General features: G+C 47.6%; 1 protein-coding gene across 1 annotated transcript in view; it reads right to left on the reverse strand.

Annotated features, from left to right (window-relative positions):
* Positions 1-15,914, reverse strand: part of rev3l (REV3 like, DNA directed polymerase zeta catalytic subunit) — a 219,476-nt gene that overhangs the window by 105,840 nt on the left and 97,722 nt on the right. Inside the window, exons 5-7 of the mRNA XM_033022004.1 lie at positions 10,012-10,192; positions 4,333-4,427; positions 864-968 (exon numbers count right to left, since the gene is read on the reverse strand). Of these exons, the coding sequence (XP_032877895.1) occupies positions 864-968; positions 4,333-4,427; positions 10,012-10,192 (381 nt within the window). The remainder of the gene's footprint in view (positions 1-863; positions 969-4,332; positions 4,428-10,011; positions 10,193-15,914) is intronic.

Genomic DNA, 15,914 nt, shown 5'->3' on the forward strand with positions numbered 1-15,914 from the left:
CGAATGGCCTACTCCTGCACCTATTTTCTATGTTTCTATGTGACGTCATGGATTAAGTGGAATGTCCTGCTACATAAGCAGATCTCACCTTAAGATCATGAATCGGCAGGTAGCTGAGCTCGAGACAACACCCTCGCTCAGCAGCAGCAGCAGCAACGACAGTGTTAGAGGACCAAACTTGCATGTACACCAACCATGTAATGTCTGAATAAAGCAACTGTTTGTTCACCACGTTTGGTGCCGCTACATTGGTGACCCCGACGTGATTTGAACACGCAGCCTGGAATACCAACCCCATTAACATACAAACCTGTATGTCTTTGGAGCGTGGAAAAAAACGGAAGATCTCTGGTGCCCAAAGAGCTACAGCGTATGTTTAAGCCACATATTTAAAAGACAATAGACAATAGGTGCAGGAGTAGGCCATTTGGCCCCTCGAGCCAGCACCGCCATTCAATGTGATCATGGCTGATCATCCCCAATCAGTACCCCGTTCCTGCCTTCTCCCCATGTCCCCTGACTCCACTATTTTTAAGAGCCCTATCTAGCTCTCTCTTGAAAGCATCCAAAGAACCTGCCTCCACCTGAGGCAGATAATTCCACAGACTCACCACTCTCTGTGAGAAAAAGTGTTTCCTCGTCTCCGTTCAAAATGGTTTACTCTTTATTCTTAAACTGTGGCCCCTGGTTCTGGACTCCCCCAATATCGGGAACATGTTTCCTGCCTCTAGCGTGTCCAAACCCTTAACAATCTTAACATATTTGTGCTTCATTTACTATGTCCCATGTATGTTGTGGACATAGTTTATTGTTTATACATACAGAAGGTACAGAATGTTGTGCTGTTATATACAAATGGTTACCCGGTGAATTGGATGATTCGATCTGCGAGGGCATGTTGTTTTCACGACGTCGCTGCTGCTCATCATCCCATATGGCCTGCAACCCAGGGTTTCTGCCAACCTGAGCTAATGAAACACAAAAGGAAAGAATCAGCACATCATTCCAAAAGTCATCGATTACTTAATCGAGCCAAGTACACCATAGAACAGAACAGCACAGGAACAGGCACTTCGGCCCACAATGTCAGTAGACAATAGGTGCAGGAGTAGGCTATTCGGCCCTTCGAGCCAGCACCGCCATTCACTGTGATCATGGCTGATCATCCACAATCAGTACCCCGTTCCTGCCTTCTCCCCATATCCCCTGACTCCGCTATCTTTAAGAGCTCTATCTAACTCTCTCTTGAAAGCATCCAGAGAATTGGCCTCTTCTGAGGCAGAGATATCCACAGATTCAGCCTGAAGATGCCAATTTAAACCAATCTCATCTGCTAGCATGTGATCCATATCTATCCATTCCCTACATGTCAATGTGCCTATCCAAAAGCCTCTTAAACGCCACTATCGTATCTGCCTCCACCACCACCCCTGGCAGCGCGTTCCAGGCACCCACCACCCTCTTGTGTAAAATAAATTATCCCGCACATCTCCTTTAAACTTTGTCCCTCTCGTCTTCAAAGTTATGTCCTGCAGTATTTGACTTGTATTTTGATTGTGAAGCCGATCTATACTTCCACCAGGTCTCCCCTCAAACATGCATTGCAAGCGCCCATCACTCTCGACATTAAAAAAAACGTACCCCGCACACCTCCATTAAACTTTCCCCCTCTCACCTAATAGCCATGCCCTCTGGTGCTGGACATTTCCACGCTTTAACAACGGTTCTGCCCACCATATCTAAGCCTCTCGTATTGTTACACACTTCTATCACATCTCCCCTCAACCTCTGATGCTGCAGAGAAAAACACAATCCAAGTCTATCCGACCTCTGCCTGTAGCGGCAACGCTCCAATCCAGGCAGCATTCTGGTAAACCTCCTCTGCACCCTCTCTAATAGCCCTGTCCCACGGTACGAGTTCATTCCAAGAGCTCTCCCGAGTTTAAAAAAAATCAAACTCGTGGTAAGCACGGAGAATGAACATAGCGGGTACGTCGGAGCTCGGGGACGTCTCTTAGCGGCTCGTATCGCTAACGGCAGGTACTCGAGAAGACTCGCTAATGGTAGGTAAGCACGGGAAAATTCGTGAAGATTTTTCAACATGTTGGAAAATGTCCACGAGAGCCCCGAGTACCGACGAGCGGCCATTACTGTAAATCTCCCAGTTCGAATCAGGGCAAACTCGGGAGAACTCTTGGAATGAACTCGCACAGTGGGACAGGGCTTTAAAGCTTCCACGTCTTTCCTGCAGTGGTGCGACCAGAATTGCGGGCAATACTCCAAAGGCAGCTTAACCAAGGCCCTAATGAAATGCATCATGACTTCCTGACTCTTATATTCAATGCCCCTGGCAATGAAGCCAAGTAGACTTTGGAGAGGGGGCAATGGAAGTTTTATCAGAACGAAGCCTTGATTAGGGGGGCATGGGGAAAGGTTAGACAAACTTGGATTGCTTTCTCTGCAACACCAAAGGTTGTGTGGGATACCTGGTAGAACAACATAACACTCTGAGAGGCATAGATAGGGTAAATAATCAGAACATTTTACCCAGTAGGGAAAAAACAAAACAAATGCCAGAGGGCACTGCTGTAGGTGAGAGGGGCAAGGTTTAAGAGATGTGCAGGGCCTGTCTTTTACACAAAGGGTTGTGGGTGTCTACAACACGCTGGCTGGGGTAGCCATAGAATCTTAGTGTTGGAACAGGCCCTTCGGCTCAACTTGCCCACGCCAACCAACATGTCCCACCTACACTAGTCCCACCTGCCTGCGTTTAGCCCATATCCCTCTAAACCTTGGCTATCCATATACCTGCCCAAACGTTTTTTAAATGTCGTGATAGTACCTGCCTCAACTACCTCCTCTGACAGCTAGTTCCATATACTGACCACCCCCTGTGTAAAAAAGTTGTCCCTCAGGTTCCTATTAAATCTTTCCTCCCCCCCTCACCTTAAACCTGTCCTCTGGTTCTTGATTCCCCTTCTCTGGGTAACATAAGCTGTGTGTTTATCCTATCTATTCCTGGGTGGAGACAGATACAATAGTGGCATTTAAAAGACGTTTATATAGGCATCTAGATATGCTGGGTTTGGAGGGATATGGATCATGTGCAGGTAGATAAGTTTAATCTGGCATCGTGTTCGGCACAGACAATGAAGGCCAAAGGGCCTGTTATTGGGCCCACTGTTCTATGTCAAGCCTTATAGAGCTGCATCACGACTCCCTATCTACATCCAAATGATAAAACACAGCTAGATACGGTTCAATAAGGGGTGAGCCATTTAGAACAGAGACGAAGGAACACTTTTTCACACAGAGTGTTGTGAGTCAGTGGAATTCTCTGCCTCAGAGGCCGGTTCTCTGGATGCTTTCAAGAGAGAGCTAGATAGGGCTCTTAAAGATATGGGGAGAAGGCAGGAACGGGGTACTGATTGGGGATGATCAGCCATGATCACATTGAATGGCGGTGCTGGCTCGAAGGGCCGATTGGCCTACACCTGCACCTATTGTCTATTGACCCTCAGCAATCGCAAACGTCACAAGACACAGTCAAATTGTTTACCAAGGTATGCAAAGAGTCGCTACGTAAAGGACGCCAGCAAAGGAGTGAAAGGAGAGCGTGGTCAGAGTGGCATGGGTTCTGAAGCACTGTGTTACTCCAGCACAGAGGAAGCACAATCTGCCCCAGGCAATGATAGTCCAATTGTAGAGTCTGTCCTCATCTTCTCCATCATGGTCTGGTTTGGCTCAGACATTCGGAGGCTGCAGCGAATCGTCCGATCAGCTGAGAAGGTTATTGGCTGCAACCTTCGCCCCATTGACAAATTGTACACTGCAAGGGCCAGGAAGCGAGCGGGCAAGATCATCTCTGACCCCTCTCACCCTGGCCACAAACTCTTTGAATCACTTCCCTCTGGAAGGCGACTCCGGATTGTCAAAGCTGCCACAGCCAGACATAAAAACAGTTTTTATCCACGAGTAGTTGCTCTACTCAACAGCCAAAAATCTGTAGCCTCCTTTTGCTCTGGTATTTTATTTCATTCACAAGTTTAATCGATAATGTTTTATTATTAACGTTTAATGTTTTATGCATCATTCTTAACTGTCACTGTATGTCATGTTGTCACTTGCGGGCGGAGCACCAAGGCAAAGTCCTTGTATGTGAATGCTTGGCCAATAAACTTATTCATTCATTCATTCACTTGATGCCTATCTTCATGATAAAGAGCAATTCCATTTTTCATAAATAAAGAGAAAGTACGTTTCTGCATGAAAATTGTAGTGGAAGAGAGCTGTAGATTTGAATTGTATTAACTGTAGGCAAAAAACAAATACCTTCGATTTCAAAGCGATTTAAGATGTCAGCTGCAACGGCATCCACTTCCAGTTCGCAGGTGCTCTGTCGATCAACACCCTCCAGCACCAGGGAGCTGCAGATAACCAAGAGATGAATATCGTTTACCATCAAGCTGAACTAAAACATCTAACAGTTGCAAGTGTCTAAGTGTTTCATTGTCGCATGTACCAAACCAGAACAGTGACATTCTTACTTGCAGCAGCACAACAGATGTGTAAACACAGCACTCAATAGCAAACGGTGGAGTAGCAGTAGAGTTGCTGCCTCACAGCGCTGGAGTCCCGGGTTCAACCCTGAGTAGAGGTGCTGTCTGTACGGAGTTTGTACTCCCCCCCCCCCCCCCCCCCCCGTGATCTGCGTGGGTTTTCTCCTGGGAGCGGTTTCCTCCCACACTCCAAAGGCGTACAGGTTTGCAGGTTAATTGGCTTGGTATGAATGTAAATTATCCCTGGTGTGTGTAGGATAGTGTTAGCGTACGGCGATCGCTGGTTGGTGCCAACTCGGTGGGCCGAAGGGCCTGTTTTCTCGCTGTATCTGAAAACTAAACAAGACGTTGTAGTGAGACCAGGCAGGGTGAGGGAAATATTATTTATTAACGAAAATAAATGCTCAAACTGCCACGTACCTAGTCAAGAATTAACTATTATAGCTCTTGTAGATGCGAGGAGCACTAACTACTGATTAATCTCAAAAGCCAGCGATCGAACACCCTGGCCACGTGAAGTCCCGACCAATGACGACGGTTCTGAATGCCCAGCCACAACAGTAGACAATAGACAATAGGTGCAGGAGTACGCCATTCGGCCCTTCGAGCCAGCACCGCCATTCAATGTGATCATGGCTGATCATCCCCAATCAGTACCCCATTCCTAGCTCTCTCTTGAAAGTATCCAGAGAACCTGCCTCCACCGCCCTCTGAGGCAGAGAATTCCAGACTCACTGCTCTCTGTGAGAAAAAGTGTTTCCTCGTCTCCGTTCTAAATGGCTTACTCCTTATTCTTAAACTGTAGCCCCTGGTTCTGGACGCCCCCAACATCGGGAACATGTTTCCTGCCTCTAGCGAGTCCAAACCCTTAACAATCTTATATGTTTCAATGAGATTCCCTCTCATCCTTCTAAACTCCAGAGTGTACAAGCCCAGCCGCTCCATTCTCTCAGCATATGACAGTCCCGCCATCCCGGGAATTAACCTTGTGAACCTACGCTGCACTCCCTCAATAGCAAGAATGTCCTTCCTCAAATTAGGGGACCAAAACTGCACACAATACTCCAGGTGTGGTCTCACTAGGGCTCTGTACAACTGCAGAAGGACCTCTTTGCTCCTATATTCGACTCCTCTTGTTATAAAGGCCAACATGCCATTCGCTTTCTTCACTGCCTGCTGTACCTGCATGCTTACTTTCATAGACTGATGTACAAGGACCCCCAGATCCCGTTGTACTTCACCTTTTCCCAACCTGACGCCATTTAGATAGTAATCTGCCTTCCTCTTTTTGCTACCAAAGTGGATAACCTCACATTTAATCCGCATTAAACTTCATCTGCCATGCATCTGCCCACTCTCCCAACCTGTCCAAGTCACCCTGCATTCTCATAGCATAAAGGCCAACATGCCATTCGCTTTCTTCACTGCCTGCTGTAACTGCATGCTTACTTTCATATTGACATAGTATTGACATAATAAAATGACAGAGCTCTTAAAGATAGCGGAGTCAGGGGATATGGGGAGAAGGCAGGAACTGGGTACTGATTGTGGATGATCAGCCATGATCACATTGAATGGCGGTGCTGGGTCGAGGGGCCGAATGAACTACTCCTGCACCTATTGTCTATAAAACAAAAATAGTTCAAGAATATTGTGCAAAAACAAAACAAAGCCCAAGGTTCGGTGGAACCAAGGAAGTTCACAGTTCAGTTGGTGTTTGTAGCGTGTTTATTGGGAAGAGGCTGCTTCTGAACATGGACGCTATAGGCTCCTGTAACTTCTTCCCAACGGCGGGCGTGAAACGCAAGCGTGGCCAGGGTGTTGTGGGTCTCTGATGATGCTGGCAGCATTTTTGAGGCAGCGCCTGAACAAATAGATCACACACCACCTCATGTGCACCATGATGGCCTGCTCAATTTCAGAAGAACAGCATCAACACAATAACCTGGCCCTCAACACCAGCAAAACCAAGGAACTGATTGTGGACTTTGGAAGGGGTAGGATGGGGACCCACAGTCCCGTTTATATCAATGGGTCTATGGTGGAGAGGGTCAAGAGCTTCAAATTCCTGGGCGTGCACATCTCTGAAGATCTTTCCTGGTCAGAGAACACTGATGCAATTATAAAGAAAGCACATCAGCGCCTCTACTTCCTGAGAAGATTACGGAGAGTCGGTGTGTCAAGGAGGACTCACTCTAACTTCTACAGGTGCACAGTAGAGAGCATGCTGACCGGTTGCATCGTGGCTTGGTTCGGCAACTTGAGTGCCCTGGAGAGGAAAAGACTACAAAAAGTAGTAAACACTGCCCAGTCCATCATCGGCTCTGACCTCCCGTCCATCGAGGGGATTTATCGCAGTCGCTGCCTCAAAAAGGCTGGCAGCATCTTCAAGGACCCACACCATCCTGGCCACACACTCATCTCCCTGCTACCTTCAGGTAGAAGGTACAGGAGCCTGAAGACTGCAACAACCAGACTCAGGAACAGCTTCTTCCCCACAGCCATCAGGGTATTAAACTCGGCTCGGACAAAACTCTGAACATTAATAGCCAATTATCTGTTTATTTGCACTATCAGTTTATTTATTCATGTGTGTATATATGTATATAATGGTATATGGACACACTGATCTGTTCTGTATTCATGCTTACATATTCTGTTGTGCTGAAGCAAAGCAAGAATGTCATTGTCCTATCAGGGACACATGACAATATAACTCTCTTGAACTTGAACTTGCAATGTCCAATTTCAAATACAGCAGGCCAACTTGCACAGATAGCTTTGAACATTGTTTTTTTTTAATTGTAATGTGTATTGTGGGACAGTGAAAAGATTTTGTTTGTATGCTATCCAATTAAATCATATAATACGATACACAAGTACAACCAAACCATGCACACCTACAATAGGTCGCGCAGAAGGGAAGACAAGAGTGCACAATATAGTTTGCACCATTGTAGCGTTACAGTTCCAGAATAAAAAGTCCAAATTCCAAATGAGATAGTTGAGAGATTGAAACTATACACTGGCTTATGGGAGGCAAGCCTGATAACAGAGGGGAAGAAGCTCTTCTTGGTTCCGGTGGTGCGCGCTTTCAAGCTTCTGTACCTTCTGCCCGATGTGAACGTGGAGAAGAAGGAATGATCAGGGTGGGATCAGTCTGATTATGTTGTCTGCTTTTCTGAGGCAGCGTGAAGTGTAGATGGAGTCAATGGCGGGGAGTGTGGTGTGTGTGGGACTGGGCTACATCTACAATGGTGGGGAGTGTGGTGTGTGTGGGACTGGGCTACATCTACAATGGTGGGGAGTGTGGTCTGTGTGGGACTGGGCTACATCTACAATGATGGGGAGTGTGGTCTGTGTGGGACTGGGCTACATCTACAATGGTGGGGAGTGTGGTGTGTGTGGGACTGGGCTACATCTACAATGGTGGGGAGTGTGGTGTGTGTGGGACTGGGCTACATCTACAATGGTGGGGAGTGTGGTGTGTGTGGGACTGGGCTACATCTACAATGGTGGGGAGTGTGGTGTGTGTGTGGGACTGGGCTACATCTCCAATGGTGGGGAGTGTGGTGTGTGTGGGACTGGGCTACATCTACAATGGTGGGGAGTGTGGTGTGTGTGGGACTGGGCTACATCTACAATGGTGGGAGTGTGGTGTGTGTGGGACTGGGCTACATCTACAATGGTGGGGAGTGTGGTGTGTGTGGGACAGGGCTACATCTACAATGGTGGGGAGTGTGGTGTGTGTGGGACTGGGCTACATCTACAATGGTGGGGAGTGTGGTGTGTGTGGGACTGGGCTACATCTACAATGGTGGGGAGTGTGGTGTGTGTGGGACTGGGCTACATCTACAATGGTGGGGAGTGTGGTGTGTGATGGACTGGGCTACATCTACAATGGTGGGGAGTGTGGTGTGTGTGGGACTGGGCTACATCTACAATGGTGGGGAGTGTGGTGTGTGTGTGGGACTGGGCTACATCTACAATGGTGGGGAGTGTGGTGTGTGTGGGACTGGGCTACATCTACAATGGTGGGGAGTGTGGTGTGTGTGGGACTGGGCTACATCTACAATGGTGGGGAGTGTGGTGTGTGTGGGACTGGGCTACATCTACAATGGTGGGGAGTGTGGTGTGTGTGGGACTGGGCTACATCTACAATGGTGGGGAGTGTGGTGTGTGTGGGACTGGGCTACATCTACAATGGTGGGGAGTGTGGTGTGTGTGGGACTGGGCTACATCTACAATGGTGGGGAGTGTGGTGTGTGTGGGACTGGGCTACATCTACAATGGTGGGGAGTGTGGTGTGTGTGGGACTGGGCTACATCTACAATGGTGGGGAGTGTGGTGTGTGTGCGAGGGACATCTACAACTCTCTGCAATTTCCTTGTGGTTTTGGGCAAAGCTGTTCAAAGACCTTAACGTGATGCAACCCCACAGTACGTTCTCTAAGGTGCATCTGTTGGCCGTTGCTTTAATGCGCTTGATCCATGATAGATTGTTGATGATATTTATGCTGAGGAAGTTGAAGGGGAGGATCGATGCCAAATCCCTGACACAGCGCAGGCTTTAGTGGATGTTGTTTTTAACGTGATTCACATTGATGTATCAATGAATCAACAATCTGGCAGAGCATCAATGCAGATAAAAACTGAAACCGTTCTTTACTTCAGTTAGTATTTGTAAATCATTCGAAAGCTGACATCAAATTTTGGCTTTAAAGTAAGAAAAGCAGAAATAAGGGCGGTGGCAGCGGTAGAATTGCTGCCCTACAGCGCCAGGGACCTGGCTTCCATCCTGACTACGGGTGCTGTTGGCACGGAGTCTGTGCCTTCTCCCTGTGACTGCATGGGTTTGCTCCGATTTCCTCCCACACTCCAAAGACATACAGGTTTATAGGTTATTTGGCTTCGGTAAAATTGTAAATAGACAATAGACAATAGGTGCAGGAGTAGGCCATTCGGCCCTTCGAGCCAGCACCGCCATTCAATGTGATCATGGCTGATCATCCCCAATCAGTACCCCGTTCCTGCCTTCCCCCCATATCCCCTGACTCCGCTATCTTTAAGAGCCCTACCTAGCTCTCTCTTGAAAGCATCCAGAGAACCTGCCTCCACCGCCCTCTGAGGCAGAGAATAGTCCTTTGTGTGTAGGATGGTGCTAATGTACAGGGTGATCGCTGGTCGATGCAAATTCCATGGGCCGCAGAGCCTGTTTCTAATGCTGGTACAATTCATTTAGTTTTGTTTATTATTGTCATGAGTACCAAGGTACTATGAAAAGGTGTTGCTTGTGTGCTAGCCAGTCAAATAACATGATATGTGAGTACAATCAAGCTGTCCACAGTGCACAGATGAATGATAATGGGTAGACAAAAATGCTGGAGAAACTCAGCGGGTGAGGCAGCATCTATGGAGCTAAATAAGTCTAACTATACTTCTGTGCAGCTCACCTCGGTATGTCCTCTTCCTCCCAGCGTACAAAGGAGCAACTAAAGGACTTCTCTGTTTGTGTCGGTGATCCTTTAGACTTGGCCGACAATGGGCTTTTCCATGACTTGCCACTCTCTTTGCTTCCTGCATTACACACTTCTGAAAGGGGGGTTTCAGGAGAGCCTTGTTCCTGGTGGTCACCTGCGGAAAGAAAGAGAATCACATTAAAATTCATATTTCACTAAATCAGACCACGTTATCAAAAAGAGAGACTGACGACAGAGAGAAAGACAGAGGGGGAGAGGGAGGGGGGGAGAGGGAGGGGGGGAGAGGGAGGGGGGGGGAGGGAGGGGGGGAGAGGGAGGGGGGGAGAGAGGGGGAGAGAGAGAGAGAGAGAGAGAGAGAGAGAGAGAGAGAGAGATGCAGACAGAGAGAGACAGACAGACAGACACGCAGACAGTGAGTGAGACACAGGCAGAGAGACAGAGAGAGAGACACACAGACAGAGAGAGAGACAGAGAGACAGACAGGCAGACAGAGAGAGAGACACACACACAGAGAGAGTGACACAGAGAGAGACAGACAGAGAGTGAGACAGACAGAGAGGGAGAGAGAGAGAGACAGACAGAGAGTGAGACAGACAGAGAGGGAGAGAGAGAGAGACAGACAGAAAGAGACACAGACAAAGAGAGACAGAGAGAAAGAGAGATAGTGAGAGACAGACACAGAGACAGACAGACAGTGAAAGAGAGAGACAGCCAGAGAGGGAGAGAGACAGAGAGGGAGAGACAGACACAGAGAGAGAGACAGAGACACACACAGACACAGAGAGAGACACACAGAGAGACACAGACACAGAGAGAGAGACAGACAGAGAAAGACACCGACAGAGAGACAGACAGAGAGAGAGAAAGAGAGAGAGAGAGAGAGACAAACACAGGGAGGGCAACCATAGAACAAAATATATGTATCCCATTGGCAACTACAAAGAGTTTCTCTGCCAATATTTTCAGCTGGCACATCAAAGACATAAATTAAAAAGCAAAATAATGCCAGCTTTATTGTCCAGGAACCTACTTGTGAGGAAAACTGCAATGTCAGTCTCCCTGCAATGTGTCAGATGGCCAAGCAGAGGACAAACTGACATTTCACATAGAAAAAGTTTAACAAAGATTAAATACAGATTTGTCAAGATTGCCCCTACACCCCCCCTCTAAAATAAAAAGGAAAATAGGTTTGATGCGTGCATTTAAAATTTCATTGCAGAGTGGCAGAACTGGGTTCGATCCCGACTACGGGTGCTACCTGTTCAGAGTTTGTATATCCTCCCCGTGACCTGCGTGGGTTTCTCCGGGTGCTCTAGTTTTCTGCCACATTTCAAAGACGTGCAGGTTTGTAGGTTAATGGGCTTTGGTGATTTTGGGAAATTGTCCCTAGTTTGTAGGATAGTGTTAGTGTGCGGGGATCGCTGTGGATTCGGTGGGCCGGTTCCTGCGCTCATTTTCCAAACTAAATTAAGTTTGAGTAATAAAGAGGGGGTGATGACGAGAGGTGTGAAATAAGATCAAAAAAAGGGATCAGAGAGAAAGCATTTTGGGTATCTGCAGAAATAATAGTGTGGCAAAGGGAAGAGATAACATATTTATTTTATTTTCATAGGCAAAGGACTCTCTCGAATTTCTACAGGTGCACAGTAGAGAGCATGCTGACCGGTTGCATCGTGGCTTGGTTCGGCAACTTGAGCGCCCTGGAGAGGAAAAGACTACAAAAAGTAGTAAACACTGCCCAGTCCATCATCGGCTTCCATCGAGGGGATCTATCGCAGTCGCTGCCTCAAAAAGGCTGGCAGCATCATCAAGGACCCACACCATCCTGGCCACACACTCATCTCCCCACTACCTTCAGGTAGAAGGTACAGGAGCCTGAAGACTGCAACAACCAGGTTCAGGAATAGCTACTTCCCCACAGCCATCAGGCTATTAAACCTGGCTCGGACAAAACTCTATTTGCACTTTATCAGTTTATTCATTCATGTGTGTATATATTTATACAATTGTATATGGACACACTGATCTGTTCTGTATTCATGCCTACTATGTTCTGTTGTGCTGAAGCAAAGCAAGAATTTCATTGTCCTATCAGGGACACATGACAATAAACTCACTTGAACATGAACAATGAGGTTATGGACTTGGCAGGGAACTATTGAAGAATGCTTTGGTCTGCTGCCTCAGCCCGTGGCAGATGGATAAGGGCAGAATGCCATTGTCAATAATGATAAAGGTGGAGCCGTCAAGGATTTGAATGTGATACTGAGAATTTTTACAGGTACCTGTAATTTAAGATAAAATAGCACACCTGGTGAACAAGAATTAGTGAAACACAATGGGCGGCATAATCAAGGACTAGTCGTCCTGGGGTGACACAGTGACGCGGCCGGCGGTAGAGCTGCTGCCTTACAGAGCTAGTGACCTGGGTTCCATCCTGACTATGGGTGCTGTCATTACGGAGTTTGCACGTTCACCCCGTGGGTTTTCTCCAGGTGCTCCGGTTTCCTCCCACATCCCAAAGACGTACAGGTGTGTAGGTTAATTGGCTTCAGATAAAAACTGTAAATTGTCCCTCGTGTGTAGGATAGTGGTTGCTGGTTGGCATGGACTCGGTGGGCAGAAGGGCCTGTTTCCACGCTGTATCACTGGTCTAAAGTCAAAAAGTCAGTCTCACCTCGGTCACTCCCTCTTCTTCCCTCCAACGTCAAGGAAGAAGTACGTAAGTTTGAAAAGGAGCAGGTCAAAATTCAGGGTACACAAAAATGCTGGAGAAACTCAGCGGGCGCAGCAGCATCTATGGAGCGAAGGAAATAGGCAACGTTTCGGGCCGAAACCCTTCTTCAGACTGTAGAAAAGGAGCAGGTCAAAATTCAGGGCCAGTTTCCTCCCTGCTGTTGTCAGGCACCTGAACAATCCTCTCTTCAGCTGGACTGTGGTCCTGATCTCCCATCTACCTCGTTGGAGACCTTTGTACTAGCTTTCATTGTACTTTAGAAGACTTCAATGTTATACCTTGCACTAAATGTTGTGCCCATTATCATTTTAGATGTTTAAGAAGGAACTGCAGGTGCTGGAACAATCGAAGGAAGACAAAAATGCTGGAGAAACTCAGCGGGTGAGGCAGCATCTATGGAGCGAAGGAATGGGTGACGTTTCGGGTCACCCATTCCTTCGCTCCATAGATGCTGCCTCACCTGCTGAGTTTCTCCAGCATTTTTGTCTACCCATTATCATTCATCTGGGCACTGTGGGCAGCTTGATTGTACTCACATATAATTTTATTTGACTGGCCAACACACAAACATTACCTTTTCATGGTACCTTACATGACAATAATAAACTAAACTAAATGAAATGTGCCTCATGGAAATGGGTCCTTTGGTCCACCACATCTAAGCCCAGTTAGTCATGGCCACTTCATCTATATCCTGTTGTAACTAGACACTCGTATTCAGTGTCCACTAAATCATCAATGCTCTACAAACGTACTGATGACAACTGACTTTCAGACGAGGGAGGTCCACCGCTGGGGACGAGCACACATTTTCGGTGTGCGAGCACGATGTGAGGAGGGCTCTGACGTGTGTGAACAAGAGGAAAGCTGTAGGCCCTCATGGTATATCTGGGCGAGTACTAAAGTCTTGTGCTACTCAGCTTGCTCCAGTGCTCACCACAATATTCAACCTCTCCCTGGCCAAGTCCGTGGTCCCTGCCTGCTTCAAGAGATCCACCAGTGTACCAGTGCCAAAGAATGCCTCTCCAGCCTGCTTGAATGACTACCGACCGGTGGGCCTCACCTCGATGGTCGAGAGGCTGAATGCTTCGAGAGGCTGATCAAGACCTACATCTGCGCCTTCCTCCCTCGCAACATGGACCCGTTACAGTTCGCATACCGTCCGAACAGATCCACAGATGATGCGGTCACCCAGGTTCTGCACACCACTCTCTCTCAAGTTGACAGCCAGAAGGGAGGCTATGTGAGGATGCTGTTCATTGACTTCAGTTCAGCTTTCAACACCATAGTCCCCGCCAAACTTGCTGAGAAGCTGCTGGAACTGGGGTTGAACACCCCCCTGTGTGCCTGGGCCCTGGACGTTCTCACCGCCAGGCCCCAGGTAGTCAAGATAGGGAGACATACCTCCAACCCCCTCACCCTGAACACAGGATCCCCCCAGGGTTGCGTCCTTAGCCCCTTATTGTACTCTCCGTACACACATGACTGTGTGGCCAGGTTCAGCTCCAACTCCATCATCAAGTTTGCTGATGACACTGTGGTGGTGGGCTTGATCTCCGATAACAATGAGAAGGCCTACCTGGAGGAGGTGGCTGATCTGGTGTCAGGACAACAGCTTCCTCTTGAATGTCAAAAAAACTAAGGAGCTGATTGTGGACTTTAGAAGGGCTCAACATCCGAGGACGTACACGCCACTGGGGATAAATGGGACTACTGTGGATAGGGTGAGCTGCTTTAAATACCTGGGAGTCCACATCACAGAGGATCTGACATGGACAACACACGCTGCCGCACTGGTGAGTAAGGCAAGGCAGCGCCTTTACCACCTCAGGCAGCTGAGGAAATTCAGAGTGTCTCAGGATCCTTCAGTGCTTCTACTCTGGGGCTGTAGAAAGCATCCTGTCCAGAAACATCACGATCTGGTTTGGGAACAGCTCTGCCCAGCACAGGAAGGCTCTGCAGAGAGTAGTGCGTTCGGCCGAACGCACTATGGGAACTACACTCACCCCCCTGCAGGACCTATACACCAGGAGCCAGCAACATTATGGAGGACCTCTGCCACCCCAGCAACGGACTGTTCCAGCTGCTACGGTCAGGCAAGCACCTCCACTGTCACTCTGTGAGAACGGAGAGGATGAGATGGAGTTTCTTCCCACAGGTCATCAGGGCTGTAAACTCTCATCTCACCAGGGACTAATTCACTGTATTAATTTGCTGTTGTGTTGTATTAAAAAAAAAAATTTTCTAACATGTAAATACTGATTCTGTTCTATTCTGTTCTGTTGTTTTGCACAATCCGCAGGCATTGCCACTTTCATTTCACTGCACATCTTGTATGTGTATGTGACAAATAAACTTGACAACTTTTGATGACTACATTCTCATCCAATAGACAATAGACAATAGGTGTAGGAATAGGCCATTCGGCCCTTCGAGCCAGCACCGTCATTCAATGTGATCATGGCTGATCATCCCCAATCAGTATCCCGTTCTTGCCTTCTCCCCATATCCCCTGACTCCGCTATCTTTAAGAGCCTATCTAGCTCTCTCTTGAAAGTATCCAGAGAACCGGCCTCCACCACCTCAAGGCAGAGAATTCCACAGACTCACAACTCTCTGTGTAAATAAGTGTTTCCTCGTCTCCGTTCTAAATGGCTTCCTCCTTATTCTTAAACTGTGGCCCCTGGTTCTGGACACCCCCAACATCGGAAACATGTTTCCTGCCTCTAGCGTGTCCAAAAGAGGAAAAGACTACAAAAAATAGTAAACACTGCCCAGTCCATCATCGGCTCTGACCTTCCTTCCATCGAGGGGATTTATCGCAGTCGCTGCCTCAAAAAGGCTGGCAGTATCATCAAAGACCCACACCATCCTGGCCACACACTCATCTCCCTGCTACGTTCAGGTAGAAGGTACAGGAACCTGAAGACTGCAATGACCAGGTTCAGGAATAGCTACTTCCCCACAGCCATCAGGCTATTAAACCTGGCTCGGACAAAACTCTGATTATTAATAACCCATTTTCTGTTATTTGCACTTTATCAGTTTATTTATTTATGTGTGTATATATTTATATTATGGTATATGGACACACTGATCTGTTCTGTAGTAAATGACTACTATTTTTCTGTGTGCTGAA

This window comes from Amblyraja radiata, chromosome 5, assembly GCF_010909765.2.
Source record: "Amblyraja radiata isolate CabotCenter1 chromosome 5, sAmbRad1.1.pri, whole genome shotgun sequence".
NCBI classification, from domain to species: domain Eukaryota; kingdom Metazoa; phylum Chordata; class Chondrichthyes; order Rajiformes; family Rajidae; genus Amblyraja; species Amblyraja radiata.